This window comes from Aquarana catesbeiana, linkage group LG09 (assembly GCF_042186555.1).
Source record: "Aquarana catesbeiana isolate 2022-GZ linkage group LG09, ASM4218655v1, whole genome shotgun sequence".
Lineage (NCBI taxonomy): Eukaryota > Metazoa > Chordata > Amphibia > Anura > Ranidae > Aquarana > Aquarana catesbeiana.
Window position 1 is genome coordinate 156,955,032 of NC_133332.1, and position 15,016 is coordinate 156,970,047.

Below are 15,016 nucleotides of genomic sequence, written 5' to 3' on the forward strand. Positions count from 1 at the left end.
GTATTATAGCTTGTACTTTAACCCCTAGAGATATCAAGCATTTAACCCTTGTTGTGTGGGGGGGCTGCGCTGCAACAAGGGCAGATTTTTTTTAATAAAAATCCTGAAGTTGGGCTTTAAGTGAAGCAAGAGTACAAACTAATCTGCTGTAGCACTATACACTATATATTTATAAAGCATACAGCAACTGCTTTATGAATGAACGCTCAAGTGCTTGATGACCTTAAACGTGCCTAAACGCCCTTGCAAAAACGTGGCTTTAGGATTGTTTTTGATGCCACTTTTCTCCTGCTAGGAAAAAGGCATTTAAAATAGCTGGGCAAACACCTAGTGTGCATGGGGCCTTAATGTCCCTGTACTGTACGTAAAAACGTACAGTAGCCCCCAAAGCACCTTGTCCCCATGTTGATGGGGACAAGAGCCTCATCCTCACAACTCTTGCCAGGCAGTTGTGGGGGTCTGTAGGAAGGGGGCTTATCAGAATCTGGAAGCCCCCTTTAACAAAGGAGACTCCCAGATCCCAGACCCCCCTGTGTGAAATGGTAATGGGGTACAAATGTACCCCTACCATTTCACAAAAAAGTGTCAAAATGTTAAAAAAACACAAGACACAGCTTAGGGACAAGTCCTTTATTAAAAAATAAAAAAATAAAAATGTCCCATGAAGTCTATTCATCTTCTTCTCCTGCTCCGCCGACGGACCGAAAAAGAAAAAAAAAAACAAATCCGCGTCTGACCCGCCTCCACATTAGGCACCCGCCGTATGACACGTCTTTGCTTTGACAGTTCTTATATAACTGAGGGTGGGGCCACACGGTTACGTAAACAGGTGGCCCCGCCCCCTCTGATGCCCCGGGAAAGCCATGTGGAAGTCCTCGTACTTTTAAATGACTTTTTTCCTTTAGAAATGTCATTTTGTGCAGGGACTATTCTAAACACGGGAAAAATGCGCCACTTTACAGGCTTATTATAGACACCCGCCCGGTACAAAATTTAAAGGAATATTTCACTTTTATTATTTCACTTTAAGCATTATTAACCACATGCCGACCGGGCCATAGCCGAAAGACGGCCACAGCGCGGTCGGCTTATCCTGGGAGGGCGTCCATGGACGTCCTCCCAGAATGCTGCTCTAGCGCGCCCCCTGGGGCGCGCACCCGAGAACTTCCGTGACCGCCGGGTCCGCATCACGGATCACGGTGAACGGCCGCTAATCGCGGCCGTTTACCAGGTGATCGCTCCGTCAAATGACGGAGCGATCACATGTCAACAAACCGGCGTCATGACATGACGCCGGTTCCTCCCTCCCCTCTGTGTACCGATCGGTACAGAGGGGGAGGAGCGGGGGAGGGATCGGATGGTAGCAGCGTTGTGGGCTGTATCTGTAGTGCCCACAACGCTGCTCTATGACAAATACAGTCACATCCAGCCATCCATCCCTCCATGCTCAGCCATCCCTCCATAATATAATACCCTGCAATACTCTGCAATACCCCACAATGCTCTGCAATACCCCACAATGCTCTGCACTACTCCGCAATACCCCGCACTATTCTGCAACACCCCACAATACCCCGCAATACTCTGCAATACCCCGCAATACTCCACAATACCCCGCAATACTCTGCACTACTCTGCAACACCCCACAATACCCCACAATACTCCGCAACACCCCGCAATACTCCGCAATACCCCACAATACCCCACAATACTCCGCAACATCCCACAATACTCCGCAACACCCCACAATACTCCGCAATACCCCACAATACTCTGCAATACCCCACAATACTCTGCAATACCCCACAATACTCTGCAATACCCTGCAATACCCCGCAATACTCTGTACTACTCCGCAACACCCTGCAATACTCCGCAATACTCTGCAACACCCCGCAATACTCTGCAACACCCCACAATACTCTGCAACACCCCACAATACTCTGTCATACTCTGCAATACCCAGCCATACCCAGTCATACTCGGCGATACCCTGCCATGCGCAGCCATACTCGGCGATACCCTGCCATGTGCAGCCATACTCGGCGATACCCTGCCATGCGCAGCCATACTCAGCCATACCCAGCCATGCGCAGCCATATTCAGCTGTACTCGGCCTCTGTATGTGGCCAGGCTGTGGAAGTCTCACACATGTGGTATTGCCGTACTGAGGAGGAATTGGAGAATCTATTTTGGGGTGTCATTTTTGGTATGTACATGCTATGTGTTAGAAATATTGTATAAATTGACAACTTTGTGTTAAAAAAAAAAAAAGTGTTTTAACCACTTCCCGCCCGCCGGCCATCATACGACGTCCTTGACTTTGTGCGGGGATATCTGAATGATGGGTGCAGGTACAGGCATCATTCAGATATCATCTTTTTCAGCCGGCGATTCCCTACACCATAGGAACGATCATAGCGGCTGTTCCACTGCTTGATCGTTCTTATGGGAGGCGAGAGGGGACCTCCCCCCCTTCCCGCCGCCCTCCGGTGCTTCTACCGTCTCACCGCTACGATCGAAGCCAGGATCGTTTTTTTTTTTTTTTTTTTTATTTTAGGCTTCCCAGCCTAGAGGTGAGATGTGGGGTCTTATTGACCCCATATCTCACTGTAAAGAGGACCTGTCATGCCATATTCCTATTACAAGGGATGTTCCTTGTAATAGGAATAAAAGTGATCAAAAAAATTTTTTGGGGAAAAAAGTGTGAAACTAAAATAAATAAAGTAAAATGAACAATAAAAAAAAAAATTTTTTTTAAAGCGCCCCTGTCCGTGTGCTCGCATGCAGAAGCGAATGCACACGTAAGTCCCGCCCACATATAAAAACAGTGTTCAAACCACACATGTGAGGTATCGGTGCGAACGTTAGAGCGAGAGAAATCATTTTGGCCCTAGACCTCCTCTGTAACTCAAAATATGTAACCAGTAAAAAATGTTAAAGCGTCGCCTATGGGGATTTTTAAGTAGCGAAGTTGGGCGCCATTCCACGAGCGTGTGCGATTTTGAAGGGTGACATGTTGGGTATCTATTTACTCGGAGTAACTTCATCTTTCACATTATGCAAAAACATTGGGCCAACTTTACTGTTTTTGTTTTTTTTTAAAGCACAAAACTGTTTTTTTTTCCAAAAAAAAGCATTCAAAAAATTGCTGCGCGAATACCGTGCAAGATAAAAAGTTGCAACAACCGCCATTGTATTCTCTAGGGTCTTTGCAAAAAAAAACATATATAATGTTTTGGGGTTCTATGTAATTTTCTAGCAAATAAATGATGATTTTTACATGTAGGAGAGAAATGTCAGAATTGGCCTGGGTGCTCCAGAACGCCTGGAGGTGCTCCGTGCATGTTGGGCCTCTGTATGTGGCCACGCTGTGTAAAAGTCTCACACATGTGGTATCGCCATACTCGGGAGTAATAGCAGAATGTGTTTTGGGGTGTAATTTGTGGTATGCATATGCGGTGTGTGAGAAATAACCTGCTAATATGACATTTTTGTGGAAAAAAAAAAAAGAAAAAAAAAAATCTTGATTTTGCAAAGAATCGTGGGAAAAAATGACAACTTCAAAAAACTCACCATGCCTCTTACTAAATACCTTGGAATGTCTTCTTTCCAAAAAGGGGTCATTTGGGGGGTATTTGTACTTTTCTGGCATGTTAGGGTCTCAAGAAATTAGATAGGCCGTCAGTAATTTAGGTATGATCAATTTTCAGATATTGGCACCATAGCTTTTGGACTCTATAACTTTCACAAAGACCAAATAATTTACACCGATTTGTACTTATTTTTACCAAAGATATGTAGCAGTATAAATTGTGGCCAAAATTTGCGAAGAAAAAATACCTAAATTTGCTAAATTTTATAACAGAAACAAAGAAAATTTCATTTTTTTACCGAATTTTCAGTTTTTTTCTTTTATAGCGCAAAAAATAAAAAACCCAACGGTGATTAAATACCACCAAAAGAAAGCTCTATTTGTGTGAAAAAAAGGACAAAAATTTCTTATGGGTACAGTGTTGCATGACTGAGTAATTGTCATTCAAAATGTAAGAGCGCTGAAAATTGGTCTGGTTAGGAAGGGTCTTTAAGTGCCCAGTGGTCAAGTGGTTAAAATCACTGCTCCAGAAAAAAAACGGACGTTTTTAAAACTTTTATTTGCATTTATACATGTCCCCTGGGGCAGGACCCAGGTCCCCAAACACTTTTTATGAAAATAACTTGCATATTAACCCTTAAAATTAGCACTTTTGATTTTTCACGTTCGTGTCCCATAGACTTTAATGGTGTTCACGTGTTTGGACAAATTTTTTGCCTGTTCACATGTTCTGCTGTGAACCGAACCGGAGGTGTTTGGCTCTTCCCTAGTCCCTAGATTTACACCTCCTCCGTCTGGCCGGCAAAAGCGGCTATTTTTTAATTGAAATTACGATATCACAAATATTTCATTAAAATATTTGCCTAAATGGTGAGGTTTATTTACATTTTAAATTATAAATATACTTCTAAAACTTTATTGGTTTACATTTAGCATGCAGGGGTTCTTCTTAAACTGCAGTGATGAAAAGCCCGGTCATCAAACTAGTAAAACTGTCTGTGAGGGCTGTATAAATCGAATAACTGGATGGACAAAAAGACAAATCCTTTGCCAAGAGCGCTCAGCTTTTTCCCCCCATTTACATATTTAGCGTTTTGCCTGGAGTCCAGCTTTAACAGATCTAAAGCCAAAACGGTTTCTTTTAGTTTTGGATGGAGAAGTAGTGGAAATAGAACCTCTGCCTGTTTTGTTGCACTGTCAGAAAATCCAGAATTTTACAGTTGTAACCAGAACAGGAGGTAAGGGGAAATATGATCCGTTAACACCAATTTAAGAGGGGATATAAATATTTTTTTTTTCAAGATCCTGTTGTAGCCCCAGGACAGGAAGTGAATAAAAATCTGCACACAAAAAGGTTTTGCCTTTAGATACACTTTAAGACCCCTAGATACACTTTAAGACCCCTTCCACACTGAGACAGTTTTCAGGCATTTTAGCTCTAGAAATAGCACCTGTAAAGCACGTGAAAACTGCCTCCCATGCCACCCGAGTGTGAAAGCCCGAGTGCTTTCACACTGCGGCGGTGCACTTGTGGGACATTAGAAAAAGTCCTGCAAGCAGCATCTTTGGGCGGTTTGGGTGTGTTGTATACAGCGCTCCCAAAATGCCCTGCCCATTGAAATGAATGGGCAGCACTTCCAAAGTGCCGGAAAAGCGTTTCGGAAGCGCTGCAACACGGGCGTTTTTAACCCCCTTCTTTGGGGTTAACAGCACCCCGCTAGCGGCCAAAAAAGCGCCACCTAAACAGCGGTGAAGTGCCATTAAATGAGTGGCACTTTAGCTCATGGGCGGCCCCAGTGTGAAAGGGGTGTCCCCATCAGTTGCATTAAAGAAGCAATTTGGAATAAATATTTAGCAAGTCTACTTGATTTTGATTCAGTACCATGAATTATGTGTATGAACTTTTACAGTTTGTTATACCAGAGACATATAATTCATTGTTTCTGCAAGTTGCTAGTCTGAACTCTCAAAGACCAGTAATTAATCAACTGAAATAAATTCAGAACATCTCACAGTGTTGAACAAAAGAGATCAATGTGGAGAAGATATGGACAGTGTCAGCCAGGAATTATGAGAATAATTGTCCCTTGTTTAATTTAGTTCTTTGTCTCTGTTTGATGGCTTCATTGAATAACATGTACAGTACAATGTGGTAGTTTGCATGTATACATAATTTCAACAAGAAAATAACAGATGTATTTTACTGACTTTTGGGAAAACATGATAAAAACACACACAAATTCTTAATAAGTAGCACTTACATGGGTGGGCAAGTACAGATCGTATACTGTGCCAGAGTCAACATCAACAGCATGAAATCCCACCGAAGATCCATAGATAACCTTCAGTCTTTGTCCATTTTCAATGGTAAGATCAACAAATAATGGTTTTTGATGCAGAGATGAAAATGACTAAAAAAGGCAAAACAATGATGAAGTATTACAATGTAGGATTAGTGCTTGTTATAAAACTGCTTCTCCAAATTCACCACAATACAGCAATAACTACAGGGTTAATTTATAAAAAAAATATGGCCTTACCACTGCTGTGTGTTTCATAAATGTAGTATGTATTTCATTTGCTTTGGGGCTAAAAAAAAAGTCCATTTAATGTAATAAATGATGAAAAAAGTGCTGGGTGAGGGAAGAATCCTATAACAGGACCTGGGGCCTCTTTTTCTATTCATGAGATTTCTACAACACTTTCTAGAACACTACAGGTCCAACACCATGCTCTGCAATTTATACAAACATAACATGTCAGTGCAGTGTGGAGCATTTCCAAAATTGTCCTGCGGTGAGCTTAGGTGGGACAGCCCACTCCATTAAAAAATAAGCTCCAAGTATCTGTTGCCAGCAGTTCATGAAAAGAAAGCTGTAAGCATTGCATGCTTCTAACATGTCAACATTTTTTGGTATACCAAGTTCAAGTCACCCTAGGCGCAAAATAGAAGAACTGGATACAATGAAATACTGTGTGCATTATTCACAGTTTAAGAAAAAGTAAGCTGCACAGAGTGTATAATAAATAAGTGCAGTATACCAAGAAATCTTAAATAATAGTAATAAATATAATAAATAAGCAAAGTATAATTATTGGCCATATTAAAGTGATATACAGTGCCTTGAAATAGGTATTCATACACTGTGAAATTTTCCACATTTTGTCATGTGACAACCAAAAACATAAATGTATTTTATTGGGATTCTATGTGATAGACCAACATAAAGTGGCATATAATTGTGAAGTGGGAGGAAAAAGATAAATGGTTTTCCAAATTTTTTACAAATATCTGAAAAGTGTGGTGTGCATTTGTATTTAGCTCCCCTGAGTCAATACTTTGTAGAACCACCTTTGGCTGCAATTACAGTTGCAAGTCTTTTTGGGTATTTCTCTACCAGCTTTGCAAATCTGGAGTGACATTTTTGCCCATTCTTCTTTGCAAAATAGCTCCAGCTCTGTCAGATTGGATGAAGAGTGTCTGTGAACAGCAATTTTCAAGTCTTACCACAGATTCTCAATTGGATTTAGGTCTGGACTTCGACCGGGCGATTCTAACACATGAATATGCTTTTATCTAAACCATTCCATTGTAGTTCTGGCTGAATGTTTAGAGTCATTGTCCTGCTGGAAGGTAAACCTCCTCCCCAGTTTAAAGTATTTTGCAGACTCTAACGGGTTTTCTTTTAAGATTGTCCTGTATTTGGCTCCATCCATCTTTCCATCAACTCTGACCAGCTTCCTCCTCCCTGCTGAAGAAAAGCATCCCCACAACATGATGCTGCCACCACCATACTTCACAGTGGGGATGGTGTACTCAGGGTGATGTACAGTGTCAGTTTTCTGTCACACATAGTGTTTTGCTTTTAGACCAAAATGTTAAATTTTTGTCTCATCTGACCAGAGCACCTTCTTGTCCCCCACCTTGCTTCTCGCAAACTACAAACAGGACTTCTTATGGCTTTCTTTTAACAATGGCTTTCTTCTTGTCACTCTTCCATAAAGGCCAGATTTGTGGAGTGCATGACTAATAGTTGTCCTGTGGATAGATTCTCCCACCTGAGCTGTGGATCTCTGTAGCTCCTCCAGAGTTACCATGGGCCTCTTGGCCACTTCTCTGATTAATGCTCTCCTTGCCCGGCCTGTCAGTTTAGGTGGACGGCCATGTCTTGGTAGGTTTGCAGTTGTGCCATACTCTCCATTTTCGGATGATGGCTTGAACAGTGCTCTGTGAGATTTTCAAAGCTTGGGATATTTTTTAATAACCCTAATGCCGCGTACACACAACCGGTTTTGCCGTCGGAATAAACTCCGAAGGTTTCACCGACGGAACTCCGACAGAATTCCCTTCAAGCGGTCTTGCCTACACATGGTCAAACCAAAGTCTGACCAAAGTCTGACCGTCAAGAATGCGGTGATGTACAAAACGTACGATGGGACTAGAAAAAGGAAGTGCAATAGCCAGCAGCCAATAGCTTCCATCTCGTCCTCGCTTCAGAGCATGCGTCGTTGTTGGTCCGTCGGAACAGCATACAGACGCGCGGTTTTCCCGATAGAAATTGGTTCCATTGGAAATATTTAGAACATGTTCCATTTCTAGGTCCGTCAGAATTTTCGAAAAAAAAAAGTCCGATGAGGCACACACACACAATCGGAATAGACGATGAAAAGCTTCCGTCTGACTTTTTCTGTCGGACATTCCGCTCGTGTGTACGCGGCATTACCCTGCTCTCCACAACTTTATTCCTGACCTGTCTGGTGTGTTCCTTGACCTTCATGATGCTGTTTGTTCACTAAGGTTCTGTAACAAACCTCTGACGGCTTCACAGAATAGCTGTAGACTCTATTTACTAATTAGGTGACTTCTGAAGGCAATTGGTTCTACTAGATTTTAGTTAGGGGTATCAGAATAAAGGGGGCTGAATATAAATGCACGCCACACTTCTCACATATTTATTTGTAAAAAATGTTGAAAACCATTTATCATTTTGCTTCCACATCACAATTATGTGCCACTTTGTATTGGTCTATCACATAAAATTCCAATAAAATACATTTAAATTTTTGGCTGTTACATGACAAAATGTGGAAAATTTCACCTTTATACAAAGCAAATCTTTTGGATAAACAAAACAAAATGTTTGCCTTTAAGGGTTCTACGCTTCAAAATGAATAAAGTACTGTGACTCCCCAGTCTAGGCATATTAATCAGATTTAGTGTTGCATCTTTAAGGGCTGGAGATGTGGCAGCTGACTCTGACCCCATGACACTTTTAGTAAGATAACAGGAGCATAGGAGTAGCCAATTGCCCCTCTATATGATTCAGTGTTCGAAAACCATTCTTCTTGATTCATATAATTTCACCAATTTTTGTATTCAGATTTTATTTCAAATGGGCAGCTATGTTAAATTTATTTAGAAATAGAAGTTAAACCCCTCTACAATTTTTATATTACATAGAGTTTTAAGGGTTTGGGTGGGGATTTAAGAAAGCTATGAACTTTAGGAAAGCAAACGTAAAACTTCAGCATCAGTTAATAAGCAGACTAGTGTGCAAGCCAGATCTGGTTTGCCTCCCCCCCAAGAGTTATTTTTTAATAACCCCCCTCCCTCCCCAAGACAGTATCAGCTTGGCACATCAGGCATGAAGTTGGTATTCCCAAGAAGATGAAAACAAGGTCAGCTCATATATATTTGACCAATGTTTTAAATTAAAGAGTCTCACAAAAACAAGCACCATTTTAATAATGGTGCTGAAGAGTACTGCACCCTCTAGTGCCCACACAATGAGATGCATGAAATTGAGGGGGATTTTCAAGCAGTTAGAGCCTACCCTTGCTCTCAATTCATAAAGGGTCTATTTGGACTGAACACCCCATACCAGAAATACTAAAAGGGAAGAAAAAATAAAAATGAACTAAAATACATTTTAAACATTTATAAAAAAAATATTTAAAACATAAAAAAAGCACATAAAAGGCATTCACAGTATGAAGAACTTAATTCTTAGGCCTTTAACAATACAACTGTTTAACAGATAACAGATACATTTTATTAATTTGTTTCCACAGTGGCATTCAGCCTTTTCTTTTTCTAAAAGTTATCAATTTTATTCACAGTATGAGTCAAGCTAACACTGCAATTGTTTATGAAGACCAAACTATACCAGGTGGCAGGAAATAGCACAGGACCGTAATTTGGATTATTGCTTGCCTCCAGACACTTAGAAGTAATCAGAAGTAGTTTTCAAGCAGGCTTAGAAATTGACTAGCACAAAGCGCCATCTAAACCCATCAAAACTATAACAGGTGAACAGAGAGTAACAGGAACAGTAAAGGAAGCCACGTTTTGCCTTTTTCTCAACAAATGTCTTTAATGGGTTGCTGAATTTTAGTTTTAATTGTAGACATTTTCCCAATATACAAAAGAGATGCCATCATATTAAAGCGGTATTAAACACAAAACCAAAAATGTATTACAAAAATGTATTATATTGCAGCTTACCAATCATAAGATGTGGTAACTGCATCATTTTACTTTTCTTTGGCATTTTCCACTCTCCTTTCAACTGGTGATCTGGTCAGTAACACACCTCCTGTATTAATGAGACACAATGCTGGAGGACTGAGTACAGGGGGCACAGCAGACAGCACCATTGTCAGTCAGGTCGGGAGGGGGTGCTAAATGTCTTGACAGATTTAAAACCACTAACAAATTGAAGCCAAACTCCAGCTCACAATTTATATTCAGTCTGCATTCACATCTGAGCAGAGCGACTTTCAGGCGTCTTTATTTCAGCGTTTTTGAGCGTTTTTAAGATGTGTATTACAAGCATTTTGCATCTTCAGGTGTTTTTGTTTAGCCAATAGAAAACACAAGGGGGAGGAGAGGTGGAGGCGATCAGGGGTGGAAAGCTGCTGTTTGAGCAAAAAAAGTGCAACAAACCAGTGGTGGCTGGTGCTCCATCAGTCGGGGGGGGGGGGGCAGCAGATGGACCTGAGGTAGGGTCACCGCTGGACAAAATTCTTGTAAAACGTTCATGTTGCACATTTTCAGGCGTTCCCATTGATGTCTTTGGGTCCCAGTCTGCTTCCAATCTGCCAAAAAGCTCATGTACTTTTTTGAGCTACAGGCATTTTGCTTCAGGCGACAGAAGTGGTTTGTCTTATCTCGGCCAATCCCTTGGCCGAGATAGACGCACACCGGAAGTGATGTAAGAAGGCATAGAACAACGCCGAATTTGTTCCCTGCTTGTTTTTAATGTTGAAATGTAAGAGTTCACTTTGCCCAGCTTTTTAATAAACATACTGTTTGGTCCTGACATACTGCTCTATTGGAGGCTTCTTTGTTTTATTTCCCATATCTCACTGAGGTATTCCCTTCCTATACACGGGGATAACCGAGTGGAGTAGTTTGCCTATTAGAGAAGTACCGGAGGACCGGCCCACTTATGGGGAACGGTGGAGATCTCAGATACTAAAAGCTACTAACCCACAACATTAAGGTGAGAGTTCTGGGAGACTTTAATACTGAGAAGCCATCTATAAAATACTTTTTCTAGCTAACAACACCTCTATTAACTCTTCGGGCTGTGAAGACGGCAGAAGTTTTCCTTATTCATTCACCCAGAGAAATATTTGTTTCAATTTATCACGATTTAATTCACTGTTTTTGAGGATCATTATGTTTATCATATTGTTGATATTCCACGACATATGATCACTACACGTCATTGGAGGGTTAATTGGACGTTTTTACTTTGATATTATTTATTTATTCATTTATTTATGTCTGTTTTCATGGCAATTTTGCACATTGATTTTTCATATGGTTATTTTTCACTTATTTAGGTATTAATTTAATACCATTAAGTGTGTACATTATATCACAGTGTTATTCAGTGACATATTTTTTGCGCGAGACCACTCTATTCATTTCTACTATATATTTTTTTATAACCGAACCCTGCTTCATCACAACTTTATCTCTGACTTGTCTGGTGTATTCCTTGAAATTCATTGTGTTGTTTGTTCACTAAGGTTCCCTAGCAAACCTCTGAGGGCTTCACAGAACAGCTGCATTTATACTGAGATTAAATTACACACAAGTGAACTCTATTTACTAATTAGGTGACTTCTGAAGGCAATTGGTTCTACTAGATTTTAGTTAGGGGTATCAGAGTAAAGGAGGCTGAAACCAAATGCACGGCATACTTTTCACATTTTTATTTGTAAAAAATTTTGAAAACCAGTTATCATTTTCCTTCCACTTCACAATTATGTGCCACTTTGTGTTGGTATATCACATAAAATCCCAATAAAATACATTTACGTTTTTGGTTGTAACATGACAAAATGTGGAAATTTCAAGGGGTGTGAATGCTTTTTCAAGACACTGTAATAAAAGTAGTAGAACAGAAAAAAAACAAAATGTCAGCTAGATATAAAATAGCTTTTACATCTAGGTGAGTGGTTTACACCTTAACATTGCTGTATGTGAATCTCACTGACAGGGGCTATCTTTAGCTGATACAACTTGACCTGGCCCATGCTTCTTGATTGTTTGGTATCAGTCCATTGATACAGTGGATTAGGTCCATGTGTTATTCTGCCATTTTGCTTTTTTTTTGTTCTTCTATTTGAGATACCTTTACATGGTCTTGTTGACGTAGTGCACTACTCATTTTCTACTGCACATGTATATATTTTTTAAACTACTGCTATGCAGTTGTATATGTGAGACAGGTATATATATAATAACACGTAGTAACATGTATCGCCTATACGGCAATCCTTTATCCACCAGGTAAACGTTATAATCATAACACCTACAACATATGTTTCAAAGTTTTTTTTAAGCATAATTATTTAGCTTCCAATACATTCCCCCACCCAGGGGCTGGTCACTCTCCCAAGGGCCAGCAGGACCATACCACATAAGGGTCACCCATTGATTGCATTGCCATATTTTGTTTGCTATAGTTGAACCACATATGGCAGACAAAACATTTTTATGACAAGGTAATTCTGTTTATATCTATATTCACTTCCATAGACATGTGTTGAGTGAAATATGAACTTTCAAATGGATTCTTTCATATACAATATTTTGGTGGTTCCCCCCTTTTTTTCCCCTCCTTTTATCGCTCTCCCCTTCTCCTCTACTGCCTAGTTATGGGATAGCTATTATGCATCTGTATAAGGTTTTTTATTGTTAATTGATACAACCAAACTCTTTGAAGTTTTGCATGTATTTTCTATTTCTAGAATTTATTCTTCTGGCTCTTTGTATTTGTCGCGTCTACTGTACTTTCCTATCTCGACTAGTTATGCATCTTTGCAGTGGACGATGACTTTTGGTATCAGTATGCAAATAGTTGTATAAAATATGGGTTTTCATTTATTTTACTTGTAGAAATAAAACTGTATATATTTTTTTATAACATTGATGCATTTTTGTGTTCACCTGGAAAGGAGTTTAAAGTCCTACCCCATACATTATCGTTATATATTTGAATCTAGGATGATACCCTCCACTGACACAAATTTCTAAGAGAAACCTCCCCCACATACATCCAACAAACTTCTGGCAGTAAATTATATACCTAGTCACATCCTATTCTTAATATTATAAAATATCATAGCCGAGTATGAAGATTTGTTTTTTCAAAAGTACTGTACTAGGATTAATTACTGGAGGTCATTACATAATGCTTGTTCATTTGAACATGCCTCCTGAACATAGGCATGCGCAAGGGGTGTGCCGGGTGTGCCTGGGCACACCCTAATACCCAGGCACACCCCAGGGCTTTTTTTGCTGGCAGGATCTCCATTCTGGCACCTCTGCTGATGGACAATGGGAACGTTGCGAATATGCGAGTGGGACTGTTTTTTATTTGGCTGTATAAGTCCTGTGGGAGCAGGCAAGTGGCCGCATTTTCCGATGCTACTTCTATAGTTCCGGCTACTGCATCCCTGACAGCTGAATATCACTCCACCGCCTGCTGTCAGGGATGATATAGCCACAACTACAGAGGTAGCATCGGGGCTGAATTAACTCCACTGTTTTTAAACAAGACCTGCCTGCTGCCACCACGGGGCTTCTAGTCCACCACTGCCCTTTGTTCGAGAAAAATATTTGTTAGGACTGTTCCAGGCAGAGGAGGAGGAGGTAGCTTTTTCCTCCCTGCTCCGCCTCCAAGTGCCCCGCCTCCCAGCTTCCGCCCTGCAGTGCCGACAACGCAACAACCTGAGGTCAGGATGATGCAGCAAATGCCACTAGTAAGGGGGGAGTTGAGGGCACAGACTTTAGCAGTGTGTGTGTGCGCAGCTCTGCAGCAGGCAGGGAGAGAGGGGGGTGTAGTGCTTTTCATCCATCCTCTGAATACTTTCATTCGTTGTATTGAACAGCTAGTAAGAAGTGTGTATCACTGTTCACATGTTCAGGGATGTTCTTCTCATTACATGAATATAAGCCAACATGCTCTTTGGTTCCCAGTCACTATGCAATGTTCTGTACCTGAACTAAAGCTATATGAACCCTGGCTTGTCAGCAAAAAAGTATGTACTGTATATACTCGAGTATAAGTTGACCCGAATATAAGCCGAGACACCTAATTTTACCACAAAAAACTGGGAAAACATATTGACTCGAGTATAAGCCGAGGGTGAGAAATGCAGCAGCTACTGTAAGTGGAAAAGAGGGTCAACAATGCCCATTTGCATGCCTCACTGTGCCCATCTGCATGCCTCAATGTGCCCATCCGCATGCCTCCTCACTGTGCCCATATGCATGCCTCCTCACTGTGCCCATATGCATGCCTCCTCACTGTGCCCATCTGCATGCCTCCTCACTGTGCCCATCTGCATGCCTCCTCACTGTGCCCATATGCATGCCTCCTCACTGTGCCCATCTGCATGACTCCTCACTGTGCCCATCTGCATGCCTCCTCACTGTGCCCATCTGCATGCCTCCTCACTGTGCCCATCTGCCTGCCTCCTTACTGTGTCCATCTCCCTGCCGCCTCATTTACCTTGATCTCCAGCGCTGTGAGATGCAGTCAGTCTAGTCGGTGGCCAGTGTAACAAAGCCCTGCCTCCGCCTCCTCCTCGTCCCTCGTTCGTGATGGAACACTGATTCAGTTCTTCCAAGCAGTGAGTCAGTGTCCCGTCTATCACAGGCGAGGCGGGGCGGGGCTTTGTTGCAGTCAGTCTAGTCAATGGCTGTGAAGTGTAACAAAGCCCTGCCTCTGCCTCTTCCTCATCCTTGCCTGTGATAGGCGGGACTCTGACTCACTGCTTGGAAGAACTGAATTAGTGTTCCATCATGGACGAGGGACGAGGAGGAGGCGGGGCTTTGTTACACTGGCCGCCGACTAGATTGACTTGCATGTCACAGCACTGGGAGATCAGGCGCATGA

The 15,016-nt window shown here is 41.5% G+C and overlaps 1 protein-coding gene across 2 annotated transcripts in view; it reads right to left on the reverse strand.

Moving 5' to 3' along the window:
• Nucleotides 1-15,016, reverse strand: part of NRK (Nik related kinase) — a 402,914-nt gene that overhangs the window by 57,578 nt on the left and 330,320 nt on the right. For both annotated transcript variants that reach the window (XM_073599301.1, XM_073599300.1), the window contains exon 29: nt 5,858-6,007. In XM_073599301.1, coding sequence (XP_073455402.1) covers nt 5,858-6,007 — 150 coding nt within the window. The remainder of the gene's footprint in view (nt 1-5,857; nt 6,008-15,016) is intronic.